Source organism: Anas acuta, chromosome 9, assembly GCF_963932015.1.
Source record: "Anas acuta chromosome 9, bAnaAcu1.1, whole genome shotgun sequence".
Taxonomy (NCBI): Eukaryota; Metazoa; Chordata; class Aves; order Anseriformes; family Anatidae; genus Anas; species Anas acuta.
Genome location: NC_088987.1, coordinates 18,659,595 through 18,678,876, shown reverse-complemented (window position 1 = coordinate 18,678,876; position 19,282 = coordinate 18,659,595). Strand labels below are relative to the sequence as shown.

The 19,282-nt window shown below is 34.7% G+C and overlaps 1 protein-coding gene across 5 annotated transcripts in view; it reads left to right on the top strand.

The window, feature by feature from the left end:
* PIK3CB (phosphatidylinositol-4,5-bisphosphate 3-kinase catalytic subunit beta) overlaps window positions 1-19,282 on the top strand; it is a 109,884-nt gene that overhangs the window by 64,404 nt on the left and 26,198 nt on the right. For all 5 annotated transcript variants that reach the window (XM_068691578.1, XM_068691579.1, XM_068691577.1 and 2 more), the window contains 10 exons: window positions 2,175-2,400; window positions 4,002-4,225; window positions 7,844-8,026; window positions 8,274-8,444; window positions 9,331-9,408; window positions 14,061-14,312; window positions 14,785-14,881; window positions 15,705-15,835; window positions 17,653-17,706; window positions 18,719-18,907. In XM_068691578.1, the coding sequence (XP_068547679.1) occupies window positions 2,175-2,400; window positions 4,002-4,225; window positions 7,844-8,026; window positions 8,274-8,444; window positions 9,331-9,408; window positions 14,061-14,312; window positions 14,785-14,881; window positions 15,705-15,835; window positions 17,653-17,706; window positions 18,719-18,907 (1,605 nt within the window). The remainder of the gene's footprint in view (window positions 1-2,174; window positions 2,401-4,001; window positions 4,226-7,843; window positions 8,027-8,273; window positions 8,445-9,330; window positions 9,409-14,060; window positions 14,313-14,784; window positions 14,882-15,704; window positions 15,836-17,652; window positions 17,707-18,718; window positions 18,908-19,282) is intronic.

The following is a 19,282-nucleotide window of genomic DNA, read 5'->3' as shown; positions in this document are numbered from 1 at the left end:
AATACTTCCAAATGAAGCGAAGGAAGCGTGGTATGTAAGGAAATAATCACAGGTTTAAAGAATAATCGACTGACCTTTCACTGGATAGTGGCCAAGTGGGGGTAACTTTGGAGAAAGGTAGTAGATGACTTACAATAACAAGTAACCTGCTTCTTGAGCATAATAAACTTCTAAAAGAAAATTGAAAAAGATGATTTCTCATTCCAATCCAGTGCCTGGTTAGCAAACATGTTGTTTGTTAATTCCTATTCAGTCTGACGGTGATCACTTCTTGATAGAAATCATTTTCTTTATATAAGTAGTAGCTTTAAGTAATTGATTGTACTCCTGGCTTGAAACTTTCTAGATGGTAAAATGTCTTTTTTTAAGCAGCAGACCGCTTGGTTTTGTAGAAGGAATGAAAATGTTACTAGGAATTGAAGTGATCTATGTTTTGTGCTATACTCAAATAGTTGAAATAATTCCAACTAGAAAAATGACGTTGTTGTAGTAAAAGGTTAACCTGGGCAACAACGGCTTAGTTGGTCAAACAATCTGTGAGTAAAACTGTGAAAAAGCTGATAGTAATTGCAACTGATAAAAAAAAATTAAGAAACACGTATGTAAGTGCCAACAATAAGGGACCTGTCTGGTTTTCTTGTTGTTTGCGACACATCGAACCTTAACGTGCTTATAAACAGGTACTGTTGATACTTAGCTGTTTTGGAAAGAAAAGGAGGACTTTTGTAGAAATCACTGAATTTAAAACAAAAATGAAAACCTAGCATGGTGTCTTAACAGCTTTGTTCCCAGCACATTGCTGTGACAAACCCTAATTTGGGGATATTTGGATTTATAAACAGAGGATTTGAGAGCGATTATAGGGGATTTGTCTTGTATGAGGAACTGTTAAGATTAAAATAAGTGGGGGAAAAATGAAAAATAGCCATTATTTGAGGGCTGAGGAATTAAAAAAATACATATATATCAGTTTCTGCAGACACTGTAATTCTATCAGGAACTGTAGTGTGGGTGATGGACAGTGGCTGCTTTCAGTGGGAGTCAGTTTTGGGAACTTCCTCTTTATAAATATTATGATGCTTAAGGGTTATAATAAGTACTAGTATCTGGAAATTGTAGGCAACTCAAACAAAAATGAAACCACAGATCCTTAACTAATGTAATTAGCTAATGGAGGATAACACAGAGGAAATCATAGATTTGGTGTCTTTTGATATCTTTGAAATAGGAATTTTTGTTCTAGGCCAAACAAAGCTTTTGCACAGATAGGCACAGTGTACTGAGATACGTTTTTGGAAGGCAGACTTGATTGTATGAATCTCTAAAACATATGCAGGTGTTTTCAGATTGGCAAAAGGAGTTCAGTTCAACTTTTTTTTTTAAGGTTTATCAAGAAAGGTTTTGTTCGTTATTGATCCTGCAATTCCTGTTTCAAAATAAGTTTTAGAAACAAATCCTTAAAATCTAAACCTTTAAAAGTAGGACAGAAACATTCTCACAGACAAAATTTAATAGTATTTAGGTAAAAGAGTTCTTTTTTATTTCCTAATTTAATTTCTGTGAAGAATTTATGATGATTTATATTGGTGTTACTGAAGGTGGAATCTGCTACGTAAGCACTCAGTTCAGTACATTTACTCTGAGCTTCTACAGACAACGGGGAATTTCTTATTTAGAAATCAGTTCTATAGTGAGAACACATTGACCATACATTACGATCGTCACGAAGCTGGGTGCAGCTGTGTTTGTGTGTAAAAATCAGGTATAGATGTGTCTTGAGGAGGGGAGGATCTTTGATAGGAGGTGGGGAATGCGTGGAGGAGAATGACAGTTTGCTGGTTGGCACCAAAACCATCTGCCTCCAAAATCAGTAATGCTCTATTATCCTAGTGATTGACAGCCACGGTCCTGCAACGTTTTTGGAAATGGGACTTTATAGTGTCAGTCCCAGGATGAGCATCAGAATGAGGGTTAGCGTTGCCCTTCTCATCACCTCACATTACTTGTCCCTGTGTACTTTTAACCTCTGGGATGTTTATGCATACTAGTTACTGCATATAAATAACCACAAGATAGAAACTAAAACCAAGACAAAGCAAATGTATAATGATATGTAGGGATAAAAATGAACCAAGTTAAAAAACATTACTTTTTTTTTTTTTTTTTCCTTCCAGCTGTTATGGAAGCAGGCACATAGCTATCCACTCTTCCATCTCCTTATGGAGATTGACTCTTACATGTTCTCATGTGTGAATCAAACTGCAGTACATGAAGAATTAGAGGATGAAACACGAAGACTTTGTGATGTTAGACCCTTTCTTCCTGTCCTTAAACTAGTGACAAGGAATTGTGATCCGGGAGAAAAGTTGGATTCCAAAATAGGTGTCCTCATAGGCAAAGGTAATTACATTTGCTTTTCATTTTCAAAATTTATTTATTTTTTTTTGTAAGAGGGTCTTGTTTGCTAACAATGGAAAAAATAAAATATTTTCCTTCTCTTTTTGTCCCTGACAAAATTTCCCTTTCTCAAACAAGTATTGATAAAGTTTAAAATAAACTAAACACTAAAGATGAGATGTCTGAAAGTTGGTGAAAGCTACTCTGTATTGCAGTTCAGCACTGTATGGTATTACTACACAAAAGGAGCAAATCTTATCTTATACGGTGGGAGAAAAATTTATAATATTAAGTGATGGAAAGCATAATCCCTGAGAAGTGTTATCATCTAACAACAAACAGATACACAGAGGGAACTAGAAATTACTATGGGTTTGGTATACATGTTTTCTGAGTTGGTTAACAATGTAATTCTTGGTTTTGCTCTGAATTGTAGTGCTGATTTTCAGCAAACAATGAAAAGCTATTTTTAAAGGTTTTACAGTAACTCGTTCTTGATGTTATTTCAGAATTTTCAGCTTTTAAATTAGTCTGGTTATACAGTAAAGATTGACAGGGTCATGTAAGGTCATACCTCTTGTTTTAAGACAATGAACCATTGTTAGCTCTTTTATAGATACTGCAGGTTTTGTTTAGATTTCAGCAGTACGCTGTCTGCCTATTTGTTAAAACCAACAATGGAAACAGTTAGATAGTTTAACCATTCAAGCGTATTCTGACAGATGACGTGAGATTGATATTTGTTGGTTGCATATTTTGCTTACTGTAGCTGCACAGGATCCTTCTTTCAGCAACCCCTATTCTGTACCTCAGTAGTGAAAAAGTCTTCCAGTCTAAGCTTATAAACTCAGTGTTTCATTCTCAAAAGGTGTTTAGTGTTTTTTGCAATTTGGACAATGTCCTTCAAAGTTTGGGAGAAATGAAAGAAACACTCTTGCAGGTCCTAAACTTCCTGAAGTACTGAAAAACCACAGCTGTGGGGGCTCTCCACTGCATATTCTTCCTTTATATATTTTGGAAAACAAACTTTATTGGACTTGGGTTGGTTGAATTTTCAGTCCTGTCACTTTTACTTGAGTAGAAGGTTTATTTTAATCACTTGGAAAAATCAAGAATAAATTTATCTATTTGCAGGCCCCCTCTCCTTTTTTGCCTTTTAAACAAAATCTAAAAGACGCTATCATCTTTCAGAGGGCAGAGGGGGAAAATGATAGCTTAAAAACACTTCCTCCCATGTGCATTTGTTATGATGCATTTACTGCGCTTTGTTTGCGTTGTCTCTTGTCAGGAGAGATGTTAAACTTCCCAATCTATTTCAAAACCACGGTGAGGTTGGATTTTCCATTTAATGTTAAGCAAGGCATTGGTTCTTGCTGTTTAAGCAATCATGCCAGGATGCATGGGAATTGTGGAAATAACTTTGCAAGTCCACTGATGTACAGGAGAATGTACAACCCAACTCACTTTTGAGCACTCATTTTAGATGAAATACCTGAAGAAAACACTTACACAACCTTACTTTAAGATAATAAAGGTTTGGAGAGGGGAGGTGAATAGATAATCTGTACAGGTAGGTACAAATCACTTGGACTCTACTCTTCTAGGTCTTCATGAGTTTGATGCCTTACAAGATCCTGAAGTGAATGACTTCCGAGCTAAAATGCGGAGAATCAGTGAGGAAAAAATTCAGTCACTCGTGGGTCTTTCCTGGATGGACTGGTTAAAGCACACATACCCGCCAGAACAGGAACCTGTTATCCCAGAGAACTTCCAAGATAAGCTGTATAGTGGAAATCTTGTAGTGGCCGTTCATTTTGATAACTGCCAGGTAGGAATGGTTATTCATCATGTTTAACGTGCTGTTCTTAATTCTGATCTGAGATAGAATGTGATTGACCATGCAAGAGAAATAGAATATCAGTGGTACGTTTTTTTTTAATCCAGAAAGCAAATTCTTTTACCAGGTTGATTGACTTTTAAAAGAAAGGGAGGAAGCCAATGGCCAGTCACGAACTGAACTTCTGAAGTCAAATTGTAGTTCTGCTTTTTTGCTTTTAAAGTGAAAATATACAGCTCTTACATTGTGTATTATTTCATGTTCATTTAAAACATAGAACATACTTCCAAGTTGTCACATTTTTTTGGCCAACTATTATTGTGTGACTTCACTGGGGATCAGTTGTTGGTCTAGGAGATGCTGATGAATTGGGAGACACTGTATTTAAAATGTTTCTTTATGTGCATGGTTCATTTTTTAACATCTTTGGGGTTAATCTGCTAATTACGTTGAGAAGTAAGTGCAAAAAAAGATTAATTATTATTCCCAAAATGAATAAATACTGAAACCAAGAGTTACATTTTTGTTTCTTGTAGTCCAGCTAACAGACCCCATAGCTCAATTTTGAAAGAAAAAACAAATTAGTTTCCTTGTAAAACTACTGTACTTAATTGTTTTGATGATGAAGTTGTTCTGACTCTACCTGAGTCTACCAATTCTCATTCACATTTTTACACTTCTTTTTAATAACAGTGAAGTGTACGATATATCAGACTATTTTTATATTGTCCATTTTGACCTAGTTGGTAGGTACTGATGTTCTAATGATTAAGCTGATTTGATTTGCGAAGCTTTATTATTTCTGATACTGTCTTTATTAATGCTAAAAAAAAAAAAAAAAAAAAAAAAAAAAAGGCAAAATAATACATGATAGCTGGCTCCGGAAACACTAAGCACGGAGATGAAGACTACACTTGGTAACCAGTAAGGCTAGCTGATGTTGGGTGCGTAGGTGTTTTTACAAAAACAAACAAAAACCACAAACAACATAACAAAACCCCTACGTCTTAGTGGAGGACTTGCAGTTTTGCAGGAAGAACAAGCATATGTATTTGTCAGCTTTTAATGAAAATATTGTGTATGTATACACATGATAATGGTACAAAAGGAGTGCAAAAGTTCATGCTGGTACAAAATGCATTTGCCTGCCACTGTAATAGCCTAGGCTGCTGACATTTCAAATGTTTCAGATGCTTCTGCTGCCAGTTCTGACCTTCAAAGCTATTAGCAGTTCAAATCAGAGCTGTTTTTTAGAGCAGTAAACTCTGTTCCAAACTACTTGCACTGACTACTAAAAATCATCTCAGGAGAATTAAATGGGAAAGTATCGATACTGTTGTGTCCTTTCAGTAGGAACACTGCAAGAAAGAAAGAACAATATAAAACCAATCTAATCAGCTCTGGAGCAAGAGAAAGAAGCTGATCCCCATTTCTGTGATACACATGTAAAGACCTACAAGTTGGAAGAAAAGCAGCTGTCACAGGGCACCAATTTCCTGGGAAGAAAAGGTTTCATTCCCTGTCTACTCACTGTCAATTATGACAGGAGAAGAAAGGCTTCACTGTTTGGCAGAATTTGGAACAGGGGAAGCTGTTGTGAGCCGTGCAGAAACTGAGAAAATAAAAAACGAATTTTGTCTGTCTTTACACAGTTAGATTTTTCCATTAGGGCTGCTTGGCTCCTTACAGCTAATCTTCTATATAAAGAAAACACGAGTAATCAGAATGAGAGTCAGGTGACACTTTGTTTGTAAATAACTGCTCTTAGCACATTTACATGTTCATGAATGTGTGCACGAAAAGAATAAAAAGCAAGCACCAGAACTTGATGAAATCAATATTTGCAAACATAATATGGTAGATGAATGGAGAAAAAAGATTCACAGAGGACCTTCATTTATGTTTCTTTAAATGCATGTAAACCTGTCTTTTCCCCTAGTGTTTAAAAAGCAGTAACTTCTTACCTTTACCTTTTTAAAATCAGAAATCAAAAACTAATGATACTATAGAAATACATAAATAGCCTTTAAAAGCTTGATTAGAATTTTGCTTTGGAAATGCAGAGTTTTTCCATGTTGTATTCAGAATGCTATGGTTGTATTTGCTGCTATGCCTGTTTTCTGTACTGCCCTCAGATAAGACGGTGTTTCTGTACATAAATCACATTAACAGTTTATTCTGCTTTATTACTTGAAACTTTATTTTTCTTCTGAGTACAGTGATATATAGAGGATAATTAGGCAGTGGCCAAAAAAGAGAAAAAATGACACATCTAATCCTGATAAATACCATTAAATTTATACATTACTTTTTTCTCTCATTCGCATTCTAAAATGTAAGGTTCTAGATCAATCTAGATCAACATCCTGATTTAGAAGCCTTTAAATCACTGTTGAATCAGTTATCTTTTTCAATAATTGAGACTAATCCTGTGAATGTGAACTTGTTTTCCAAGAATTTTAAGCATATACATGAGCCGCATGCACATTTGACTTGGAATTGTTCCATGATGCATCAAGTACAACCGACAGTAACTTAGTAGAAATTATAAGATGGGTAGCAATCTAAAATTTATTTTTATGAATTTGAAACAACTCTTTGCAGCTTAATTTAAAGCATGCAAAATCACAAATTGAAAGCCAGAGTGGGCTAAATACAGTAAGTTTAACATTAAGATCAAATTCACACAGAATCACAGAATTTCTAGGTTGGAAGAGACCTCAAGATCATTGAGTCCAACCTCTGACCTAACACTAACAGTCCCCACTAAACCATATCCCTAAGCTCTACATCTAAACGTCTTTTAAAGACCTCCAGGGATGGTGACTCCACCACTTCCCTGGGCAGCCTGTTCCAATGCCTCACAACCCTTTCAGTAAAGAAGTTCTTCCTAACATCCAACCTAGAACTCCCTTGGTGCAACTTTAGCCCATTCCCCCTCATCCTGTCACCAGGCACGTGGGAGAACAGGCCAACCCCCACCTCGCTACAGCCTCCTTTAAGGTACCTGTAAAGAGTACCTGTACAGTACCTGTAATTCTTATCAGTAGATGTTCCCCAAATGTGCTATTGATTCTGCTTCAGTAAAATCTAAAAATAACACAAAAATCTGAAATAGTTTGTTCGGATTTGTTTTATTTGAATTTGGATAAAGTCCTGCATTCTTAAAAATACCTATGATAATAAAATAGTTTGGGAATTGGCTGTCTTGAGAACTTTTATAGCTCCAGTTGCACTGAAGATGTCGAGGTTAAAAACGGCCTATTTTAACACTTTACAGTATAAAAAAGTTCAAGTAGACCATTTTTAACTGAGCACTGAATGCTCAAGTTGGAACAGAGATACATAATGAGAATATTTAACTTTAAGATAGCTTAAAGTTGCACAAATCTGTATCAGTTATATATTTCTTGGAGGCTTGTTTTAAAGATTTATCCAAATGTATCAAACTGTTTTAAAAATCATCTGAATTACTTTATTTCTAATATATTCAGATATTTTTGAAAACTTAAGATTTTATTCATAATGTATGCTACAGTTTAAGCCTTGTACATGTATGTCTGATGGTGATGAGTTTGATATTCAGCATCCCTGTTTGTGTTTTGTTAGGATGTATTTAGTTTTCAGGTGTCTCCTAACATGAATCCCATCAAGTTGAATGAGCTGGCAATCCGAAAACGTTTGACTATCCATGGAAAAGAAGATGAGGACATTGATCCTGCTGATTATGTGCTGCAAGTTAGTGGGAGGCTAGAGTACGTTTTCGGTGATCACCCGTTAATTCAGTTTCAGGTACGTAAAGCTCTTTCTAACTTAATATAATTATTAGTTTCTGGAGCCTTGGCCAAAATTTCACCATATATCATATGCCATCAGATGGTGAACAAAGCTGTGCTTCCTCCTCATGTCTGCTGCACTTTCCAATTGTAAAATAATTATGCACTATTTCCTTAGTATCTTTGTAATATAATACAGCTTCTTTGATTTAAAAGTAGTTGTAGGAATATTCTGTTAATAACTGTTTTCCATGGTCTTTTAGTATATACGCAACTGTGTGATGAACAGGACTCTTCCTCAGCTGACTCTAGTTGAATGTTGTACCATAAAGAAAATGTGTGAGCAGGAGATGATTGCCATAGAAGCTGCCATAAACCGAAAATCATCCAACCTTCCTCTTCCTCTGCCACCAAAAAAAACAAGAGCAACAACTGTAAGTTGATGTGGAGAGTATGCAGTATCCAAAAGGAAAAGAGAGTTGTGGAATATAAATCACAATGCCTGGGATTTCAGCTGTTACTTCTGTTTCCCAGTATACGTCTCCTTGGTCTACTCAGAGCCCCCAGTTGCTTGTCAGAAATAGCAGGCCTTGTGCCTTTTGGGATAATTATTGCATACTCTTGCCTCCTTCTTGCCCTCTTCCACTTAAAGACCCACTGTCCCCTTTTCATTGCTGTTGTTTCTACTTTTAACCATAAGCCAGAAGAGCAGGTAATAATCTGGTACCAGCAACTGGAGAATTTCAGAGATCAGTATTCTGCAGCTTCAACACAATGCACAGGCTCCAGTAGCTTAGGCAGTGGTGGTCGCTGTTCTTTTATATTAGCCCATGTGTCTTGCATGCTGTTGCCACTTCAATGACGGCAACTTTTGTCATCATATAAATCTAACTTTTCTTTTAATGTGGTGCTTCCCTTATTGTTAAACATACCATGGCTTTACGGCCCAGTTATAAGTTCTGTACTGCTGTTCTAAAGAAAGTGGCTTTGCTCTTAAATATTTAGCATATACTGAGAGTGAATAATACATTTGAAGGGTTATTATGGATTATCAGCTAATAATATGTAATGAATGTTCTTTTTTCCTCCAGTATCTTCATCTTAGTGTTTTTTCTCCTTTTCTTTCTTTTTAGAACATCTGGTATGTTTGTGTAGTTATGATAACAAATTAATTTTTTAGGATTTCAAATTCATATTGAAAAAAAATCTGTATTTTTTAGTTTGTATGTATGGCTTTGCTGAAAATGTTTAGTTTGTAAAATAGGTCCAAGTATGTTACACTGATCATGAGAAAACTTGCATCTTTGTTTCCCTTCTCAGAGTGTGTGGGATGTTTGCAGCCCTTTCAAGATTACTCTGTTAAAGGGTAATAAACTAAATACAGAAGAAAATGCCAAAGTAAGTAATTACTTCTAGTTTCAGAAGACATTCTGTTCATAATTTTAATGCTTTTCTATGTGTAGTGAACTCAGAATGAAACCGGTTTAAGTTCAGTGAAAGTGTATTTTCACTTGGTTATATTGGTGCTATCGCTTAAGATCTTGATTTATTGCTGAAAGTATTGCTTTATTGTCTGAAGTTGGATATGCACATTTGAACATTATTAATAGTTACAGACAGTATGAAATGTGTGTTCATGGGGTACTTGATTATTTTTTTTAAGATGATATCTGTAAGTACTGATATGGTATGAAATAAGCTTATTCAGACTAAACTGCCATAAACATCTGACAAGCAAAAGTAGATTAAATGCTAAACATTTTCCACGGGAAATTGAAGAAATTTCGTACTCCAGAATAAATTCTCTGTGAGTCTAAGCACTGATAGCATGCTTCTGTATGGTCTGTCTTTTATTGTCTAAACATGCTGAGTATACACACACACACACACACACACACACATACAAAAGAAAGCTGTAGTAGCACTTCCTGTAAAATGTACATGACTGGGCTACTGACTGTTTTACAGACCACAGGTTGTTAACATGTGGCAGCTTTTTGTACAATTACTTTAAAACCTCAAAAGACACTTGCCTCTGAAATAGAACAGCGTTAATTTCCTTTATTTGGTTTGACAAACAATTATTTGAGTAAGTTCAAGAGAAATTCAATTAGCCATTGATGTTTGCTGTTCAGATGCTTTGTTCAAGACACCCAGTGCATTTTTCTTCAAAACTACTGTCACAACCTCCATTTTACTACATAGCTAAATGGACCTTACTTAAATGGAACAGTTTTACTCTATTAGACAGCATGGCTATGGAAATGGATGTCTGCAAAATCAGAAGTTTTCTTTTTCTATATCTAAACCATAATTTAGCTATGTATTAGTATTCTTAGCTTTACACTCTTTAGACTCTTAGAGCTTTAAAATAAAAGGGAAGGAGGAGAAGAAGGTGGATTCCACAAGTGATGTAGCTATCATATATATGTACATTTATATATTTTAAATATAGATGTGTATATACCACACACGCTTATAAAATACGAGGTTTGATTAGTTTCAATATGCATTTAGAGGAAAAAGAAAATATGTTGAGGAGAAACAATGAAAATTAATAGTTCCTTAGTGTTGATTCTTGTGGACGCTATCTAAGGAGTATTTAGCATTTTGAATGCATTGTAGTCTTGAAAACCTAAGTGCTGTAGTTACCAAATGTCATGCATTAATCTTGCAAGCTTGTGCATATTTCTCTGCATTGTCTACCTACGCTGTTGTGGAATTGTTTCACTATTGAGAACGTATTTGTTTCCTAGTTCTGATTCCTTAGAATGTAATGTTTAACTCACTGCTATTATTCCCCCAGTTTCACTGTACTTTGGACTAACTGATATTCACTTTTGCTGAAACCACTAATTCATACACGCAGTGTTTGTAGTGGGGAAACAAAATTTTTGTTAGATGGGGCAGCACTCTGCCAGCATGAACTGTGTTATTTTCACCTAGAGCCCCAGTGACTTCATTCAGCTAACACCCAATTTTCCAAACACATGATGTTTGAAATCGCTTTTCTTTTTGTCTTGCTATTTGGCTGCACCATTCTAACACTGTTTCATTAGTAAAAATGGAGTGTCAGGGTGACAAGAAAAAAAAATCCAATCCCTTATATTTAGTAGGAATGGAAATCATAAAATTATTACTGCTCGAGGGCAGGCAAAACAGCAGTGTGTTCTAGAAATACCCAGGCTGCTATGTTACTATCAAATTGTATTTGATGACTTGAATTTTTCATTTTAAAACATCTTTTTACAATTACAAAATGAAAAAAACTTCCCCAGTCAGGGAAGTCTGGTGGCGTACAAAGTGATAATATCAGATGTCAAGAAGTCAAAGAACAATATCAAAAACTATGCAAATGTGAGTTTAAAACCCCGGTTTTAAATAAATCAGCTAGATTCTAGAACATTTACTGTTAACTGGTTTTAAAGCACAAGCAGATAATGCACTGAATGTAATCATAGTGCCATAAGATAGCTTTCAATCAGCAAAGGAATTTGGTTGTAAACTGAGTTGAACATATAATAAATCTCCAAATTTGTTAGTAAAGGACTGCCTGGTGACTTGTTTCAAAAACACAGCAAACCAATTTTAATATGTTCTCTGGCATCAGCCACAGACAGTATTTCCTTTTTGAAGAATATAAGGTTGCAATCTGTAAATAGATTTAGAAAAGAACTGTAAATGTAAACAGGAATGTTGACTGCATGAATATATACATACATAGTTATGTATATGTATGCATGCCCACATATACTCTGTATACATCTTAGATTGTCTGAAGTAAGATTTCTTCAAAGTGTGTTCTCTGTTTCATGGATGTTCATGTAGCTATTCCTAACTTACAGTGGGGAAGCATGCCAAAAATAGGTAAAAGTGGGTTTTATGAGTATCACTGGGAATCAAGTGAATGTCTTCTAAATTGAATATTTCTTTTAAGTGATTGGGAATAAAATTGGGATTATATGTATACATGTATATGCAAGTCAACTGAATCAGTTTAATAATGAACATTCCTGTAGCTCCTGTGTCATGGAGGAGTGTAACTTCCTACAGTGTCCTCCAAGACCTAATACCTCTGCCTGTGCTATGACAGCAACCTCCTGATGTGTGATAGTAATTTAAATTACTTTTATCCAAAAATTATACCAAATTATGAACATCTCCCACTTTCTCTGACAGTGCTCAGAAATAACGATAGCTTAAAGTGAATGTTAGGAAGGCTGTTTAAGGAACATAAGGAACCTGAAAAACCAATTTACCTTTTACTCCTCTAGGTGTAACGTTGATAACTTCTTCTTGAAGGTGACCAAAGGACTATAGACTGTTTCTCCTTCACTGCCTATCTTTCTCCATTGATATTTTCTAAGGTCGCCTAAAAGAAGTTGACATATTTCTTACTTTGTCGTTTTGGCAACAAAAAATGAAGACCTCCTTGTCATTCTTATTGAAACTATCCAAGAGTGTGGAAACTTGGAAAAGTGCAGTTTTCTGTGTACATATGTTATTAAACAGAAATGCAGGAATTAGCTGCATCTTAGCATTGACCTAAAATGTGTTTAATTTCAGTGCCAATAACTCCATCTTTTTCTCTTCTCTCACTTCACCTTTTCCGTTCCTTGTTTTTATAGTTCAAGCTAGCTGGTCTTGTTGGTTTCTGGGTGCTAAAGACAAAACAGAATTCCTGGGAATTATGTACGTTATTATTACCATTCAGGTGATTTCTGATGTCAGTCATCAGTATCCCTCCATATGTGTCTATAAACAGTTTAAATCAAAAATAATTTTTTCCTTAAGTTGGAAAACCCCCAAACTTTTCTCTTCTTAGAAGTACAAATTGGTTCTAGCTGGAGATTAGAATTTAGATTTGCACAAATAGTCTTACCTTTTTCATCCTGTTGTTGTTGCTTGTTTCCTATGCTTTCTTTCAGTGTTAGGTATGTTAAAAGCATTTATATATTAATTTATTGCATTTATGTCAATGTTACTTGAACAGCATATTTTGATTTGGCTATCAAAATGCAATTTTTCTATCTATATCAACTGTCAGATGGGAAGCGAGTAATCTTTTGTGTAATTCATTGTTACTTCTGCTATTGAATTATGTTTGATTTGCCACTAACTTATTCTACTCCAATTAAGTGTGACTCACCTTTGTTTTTAAAAAATAGGTATAAAATCTCTTCTGTAGCTGCTTGTTTTAGCTTCTCTAAAATCTGGACTTTGTTTTTTCAAGTTATCTCTGTTGTTACCCTGTTTTAAAATGTCCTCAGAGCAAGAATAATTAAATGTATTTTGAGGTGTACTCCAGTATTTTTGTGTTTCTAAAATATTTTGGTGAGAATACACGGGGATGGGAAAAGGAGAGGTCCTGATGAGGATGCATAGCTAATTCAATGATGAAACAAAGAGGAGTTACCATTTTAGCACGTGAACTATTTATAATTTCTGTTCTCTAGATGAAATCAATATAGAAGCAATTTAATATTGATTTAGGCATGGAATATTTTCTGGAGGAAATAAGTCGTGAAAAGCCGGGTGTTATTTTTTATGCCTGTTGTTGAGTAAGTTGAAAAGTATCTCAGAACAAAGATTTTTTTTTTTTGGGGGGGGGAGGGGGTTATTTTCAGCAGAGGTAATTTCTATGGAAAGAATTTTCTATAAAAATATGGAAAATTCCTATAGAAAAAATGCCATGACAGCTCTTATTTTCCAAAGTATGTCTTACTCCTTGTCATGTGTACAAAGCAGCATCTGTTAAATAGTGTGCTGGCTGTTTCCGTTGTCATTAATAGAGGCAATCTTCTAATTTTAGTTTGTACAAGTAATTTCTTCTTCCATGACATGGTGGCCAGGAACATGAATAGCAAAGAAAAAAGAATTTGTTCTCAGTAACTGCTTGTTTAATTTTAAAATCTTAAAATTATCATTCGTTTTCAAGTTAGAAATATTGAATAAACGTATATATGTATGTTCTGTGTCGTATTCTGTGCAGAAATCTGTAGGCTTGGTGGCAAGTTGTAATATTTTTTTCTCTCATTTCTTTATTGCAGGTTCATGTTAGGGCTGGTATATTCCATGGTACGGAGCTCCTTTGTAAAACAGTTGTAAGCACAGAAATATCTGGGAGAAGTGACCACGTTTGGAATGAAGTACTGGAGTTTGAAATAAATGTCTGTGATCTACCAAGAATGGCGAGGCTCTGTTTTGCAGTTTATGCTGTGATGGATAAGATGAAAACTAAAAAGTCAACTAAGGCAATGAATCCCTCCAAATACCAAACCATTAGGAAAGCAGGAAAAGTGGTATGTCTATTTTTTTTTTTCCCTGTGTGTACCTCTGAATTATATTTCACTGAATATTGAAAAATCTTTCATTGTCTTCTCTTCAGTGTTCAAGAATACAAGATGAAAAAAATGTATGTATTTAAGAATCATATGTATGAAAAATCCCATGTTGCTATGAAAAAACACCTTTTATTTCTTCTAGGACGCTGAAAAAGGCGTCAACATTTTGGTTATAAGCAAGTTGGCAAATGGCTGCTTAACAAATTATATTTTTAAAAGTTAGTTTTGTTCTAACTCATAGAACTTGAGAAGTTATGATGAGGAAAAAAATTAGCATCTTGGCTCACATTCAGGGAAACGTATTTTTTTACGTTTGCAGAGTGGCATCCTTAAAATTCTTATTAATTAATGTTTTATTAATAGTAATTCTTATTAATATTAAAATGATTCTTATTCTTGATTCCATGTAATATTTTTTTTCTTTTAACAGCACTATCCTGTAGCCTGGGTAAATACCATGGTATTTGATTATAAAGGACAACTGAGGAATGGAGAATTTGTACTGCACAGCTGGTCATCATTTCCTGGTAAAGTTTAATTTTTAAGACTTCTGTTTGAGATATTTGAGACTAAAGAAGACCAGTATCAAATAGTAGAATATTTACTACATGCATGTCCAGTTCTCTTGTCATCATCTCTTTGCTACGCACATTTTTTTATGTGGATAAATATGTAAAGTCTTAATGTCTTTCATAAAAGTCCTGTTTATCAGGAAAGAGGAAAGATGAGAGCCTGCTTTTGAAAATAGTATTCGCAGTGTTTTATTATGGAAAGAAAATCTCCTGAAAATAGAGATCCATGTTTATATCTGTTATCTGTTGTTTTTTTTTAAATGCATTTTAGGTTTCATTTTGTTCCTTGTGCTATGTATATTAAACTAAACAGGGTCTAAATGATTTGGATTGATTAGGACAACAGTCTGAAATCTACAAGTCACTCTTAATTTAATCCTGAGAAATACTGTATCAACCTGGCTCTATTGCTGGAAAAAAAAAGTGGCTTAAAACTTTTTACTCTTTTCCATACTATTTGATATAGAGGTAGTCAATATACAGGTTTACAGAGACTGATCTTGGGACTGCAGTTAGGGATTTGGCTCAGATAGCAATGTCTTAGCTTCCCTTGATGTTATGATTCTTTTGGAAAGGGAAAATCATTTTTTTTCACTGGTGATAATCCAACATTGTGTGTACCAGAAATGCAGTGCATTGTAGAAGTGCTATGCAGCAAAATATGTCTCTGTTTACTGTGTAGAGTAAGCAATTTCTGAAAGGCAATGACTCAATATTTATTTATTTATTTTAATAGATGCCTGGCCTGTAGTATTAATTATTCTGTCTAATATTTTAGATGAACTTGAAGAAATGTTAAATCCAATGGGAACTGTCCAGACTAACCCTTACATTGAAAATGCAACAGCTTTGCACATTAAATTTCAAGAATATTCAAAACATCCTATTAATTACCCTCCCTTTGATAAGGTAAGGTGTGACAGATTAGTCATGAATGCTTGTATGTAAATAGCTATTTCTTCCTTACTTTCAGCTCTGCTTTTTCCGCTGAATTCCCTGCTTCCTGCAGTTGTTTGAACTTGCGCTACATAATACTGCCCTCTGTTGGTGCAATACATGTTCTTGTAATAAAACAGGATTGAACGAACTGTAAGAGCTAAAACAGTGCTGACTAATTGCCTTCTTCGTTTTGGTTTGCCAATTTACTCTTCACACAGGCCTTTTTATTTCTCAGTTTTGTAACTGCTTTATTTGTAATACTTTATGGTTCATTTTGCTCATGACACTAGCTTTTTTCTTTAGAAAATAAATACTTTATGCTGTTTCCTTCTAAATACAGAAGTGGAATGTGAAAGCATTTCTTAACACTTGTTTGTTCTAGTTGCTTTGTACCTGAGTTACCAAGGATGTTAAAGCGTTAAGGTGAACACAGACAAAAGTTTTTACAAAGTTATTTTATTTGTTAACCTTAAGGTAATGTCTGATGGCCCTAACTATCCATTGTAACTTTCATTTGGCTGCCTCTTGAACCTTACCTGAACTTACCTGAAAAATCTTGTATATCAGAGTAAAATCCCAGAACACTTTTATGAAGTGATTGCAGAGCTGGTAACAAAACATTCACTGAAAGTTTTCACATTTGAGGAACTGCTACAAAATGTGTTCTATTCTGCTCCTTTCCTTTTTTCTTTTTTTTTTCTTTTTTTTTTTTTTTTCCCAGTAGCTTTTGCTTCTTTTAATTCCCTAGAGTTAAGAAACTGTTAAGCAATAAACTCTAGCATCACTGGGAAAATCAGAGCACTAAACTACCCGTTTCATTCCATTTCTGTGGGTATACTGAGATTTCTCCCTTGGAAAAGAGGGCAAGATACCCAGTCTCAGATTCTCTTGGTGTAAGGTGCAGTTAAATCAGGAGCAACGTTGCAGCTGCTTAAATTATGTCATCTGAGAATCTGCTTTTCAGAGTTGTCTAGAGGAGACTTGCTTGGTGTATGGCTGCTTTTAATTTTCCCCGTGTTTCTTCTTGTTTCTGCCAGGATAATAGAGAATCAGATACCAAATGTTTATTTTAAGAAACATAATGTCTAAAAATAGATGAATCTTTGGATCATAGCATCAATCCATTTGCAGTGAACAGCTGTATTGGGGCTGAGTGAGCAGAAGTGCTGTTAACAACTCAGAAGAAAGCTGTTGTCTAATGCAGGAGTCATGTATTGGGCTGATCTGTGCTGCTGCCCCACCAGTGAGGGGCATTCAGTTCAATTGAACCAAGATGAACTTGCAGAAACGTTAAAGTTTATTTGCAAGTAGAGTAAAACTCTAAGAAGCACAGGGGGGCAAGCATCAAACAGGATTAGGGCACTGAACTTTCCTTCACTTAAGTTTTTGCACAGTTTTGCACATGTGAGTGGGCTTTGCAAGCCAAGTAGCAGATTATGACATTAATAAGCATTTCATACAGAGGAACTTAATACCTGCAATGGCAACGACAGGTATGTGTGCTTTGTTCACGATTTTACTTGCTGGATATTTGGTCTCTGATTACTGAGTCTTTTGTGGTTTCCCATATTGCCTGATTAAAGCTGATATAAGTCTTCTCCCTCTTTACCCAATTTTAGATGGAGCAATACTTTTTTCATTCTATACAACTGTATATACAACTTAATAGTGTTCTAATTATTTAAAAGATAGCGAAATTTCCTTATTTGCTTCATTTTTATACTTATTCTTTCAATGCAGTCAGATTTGTATTTAAATCTAATGTATTTAAAAACATCTTTTTGCAGATACTTGAAAAGGCAGCTGAGATTGCAAGAAGCAGTGACAATGCTGCAATGGCGGTAAGCATCTACTAAAGGCAATATTTTAAAATTTAAATAAGTTGTATGTACAACAGGTGCATAAATATACATTTTTGTCAGGTGGAAAACCTGTACAGAACGTTGTTTTAACGATAGCTGTTTGTTTCTGCTATCAGTCCCGATTTTACTACCATCTTTTTTCAACTTTCATTTTCCACTAATGTAAAGACCTTTGGCCAACCTCTTGAAATTACTCAAACTTCCTTTAGCTTTGTGAAGATAAAGTTGGCTTTGGTATTAAAAGCTTGCCGTGGTTTTTTTTTTTTTGTTTTTTTTTTTGTTTTCTTCAGAATATTATCTTGAAACTAATTTACTCCTTTCAACTGCTACATCCTTACTCAGATGCAGCAGTTTTTCATCTCTCTTTAATTTATGGAATTCTGTTGTTGCTGATATTATTCCTTTAATTTCTGCCCCAGCAGCTTGCATGAGAGTATAAGAGGATAGAGGTAGTAACTGAGCCAGTGTGAAGACGTATTCATACAAATGTTATGTTAATGTTTCAGAGAGATGAAACAGAGATAAATGTCTGGAAAAGACAAGTCTGGATTAGAAGACAAAAAATATCTCTTTGTACACTTAGCAACTGTACTTCCCTTTGGTTATTGTTGGAAAAGTGTCTTTTGGCGTAAAAATTTAAAAGCATTATTTATATATCAATAAAATTTGCTCATTTGAAATACGAAAGGAAAAAGCATGTGTATGTATCCTGAACAAGAGTTTTCCCCATTGGAGTTGGAAAATAGAAATATTGCCACCTAGTGTCATTAATTTTGAATTTATTATTCAGAAACTTCTGTACACTGCATTTTTGAATAACTGTACTAGTTGCAGTTCTTAGAACTAGCTTCAGAAATCTGAAAGAAAGGTGTAATCATTGTTCCCCTGTATTTCATGACTTCTATCTGATATTCTGCCTGGTATAGCATTTGTGCTAAAAATAAGAATCTTACTGAATATATCAAAACATTATACTTTTCTCATTTTCTAGGGTCGAGGTGGTAAGAAGTTTTTTGTTGTGCTAAAAGAAATAATGGAAAGAGATCCTTTATCTCAGCTCTGTGAAAATGAAATGGATCTTATTTGGACTTTGCGATATGACTGTCGTGAAAATTTTCCACAATCATTGCCAAAACTGCTGCTGTCCTTAAAATGGAACAAACTTGAAGATGTTGCTCAGGTAAGGGAAAAGGCAAAGATGGGGTGGAAAAATGCAGCAGTCAAATCATTAGTAAATAGTTTTTGTTTTGTTTTTTCCTCAAGTGTAGAAATTGTTGAAATGGTACAATGAACTTTGGTTTATACAACTAAAATGAACTTTCTGATCTTCCTGTTCTTTTATTGCAGCTCAAATGTAGTAAATTTTCTTAGAAATGGAGTATTATGTTTGATTTTTAAACCATCTTTAAGCTATTAGTTCAGTGGTCCATGAATTTTTGTACAATGGATCAAAGGAGCTTTCTTCTGTTATTTATCACATAGATTTCATCCAAGCTCTCGTTGTATTGCAATATTTATTATAGAATAGTTGCACTGAACATATTCTAAATATGTT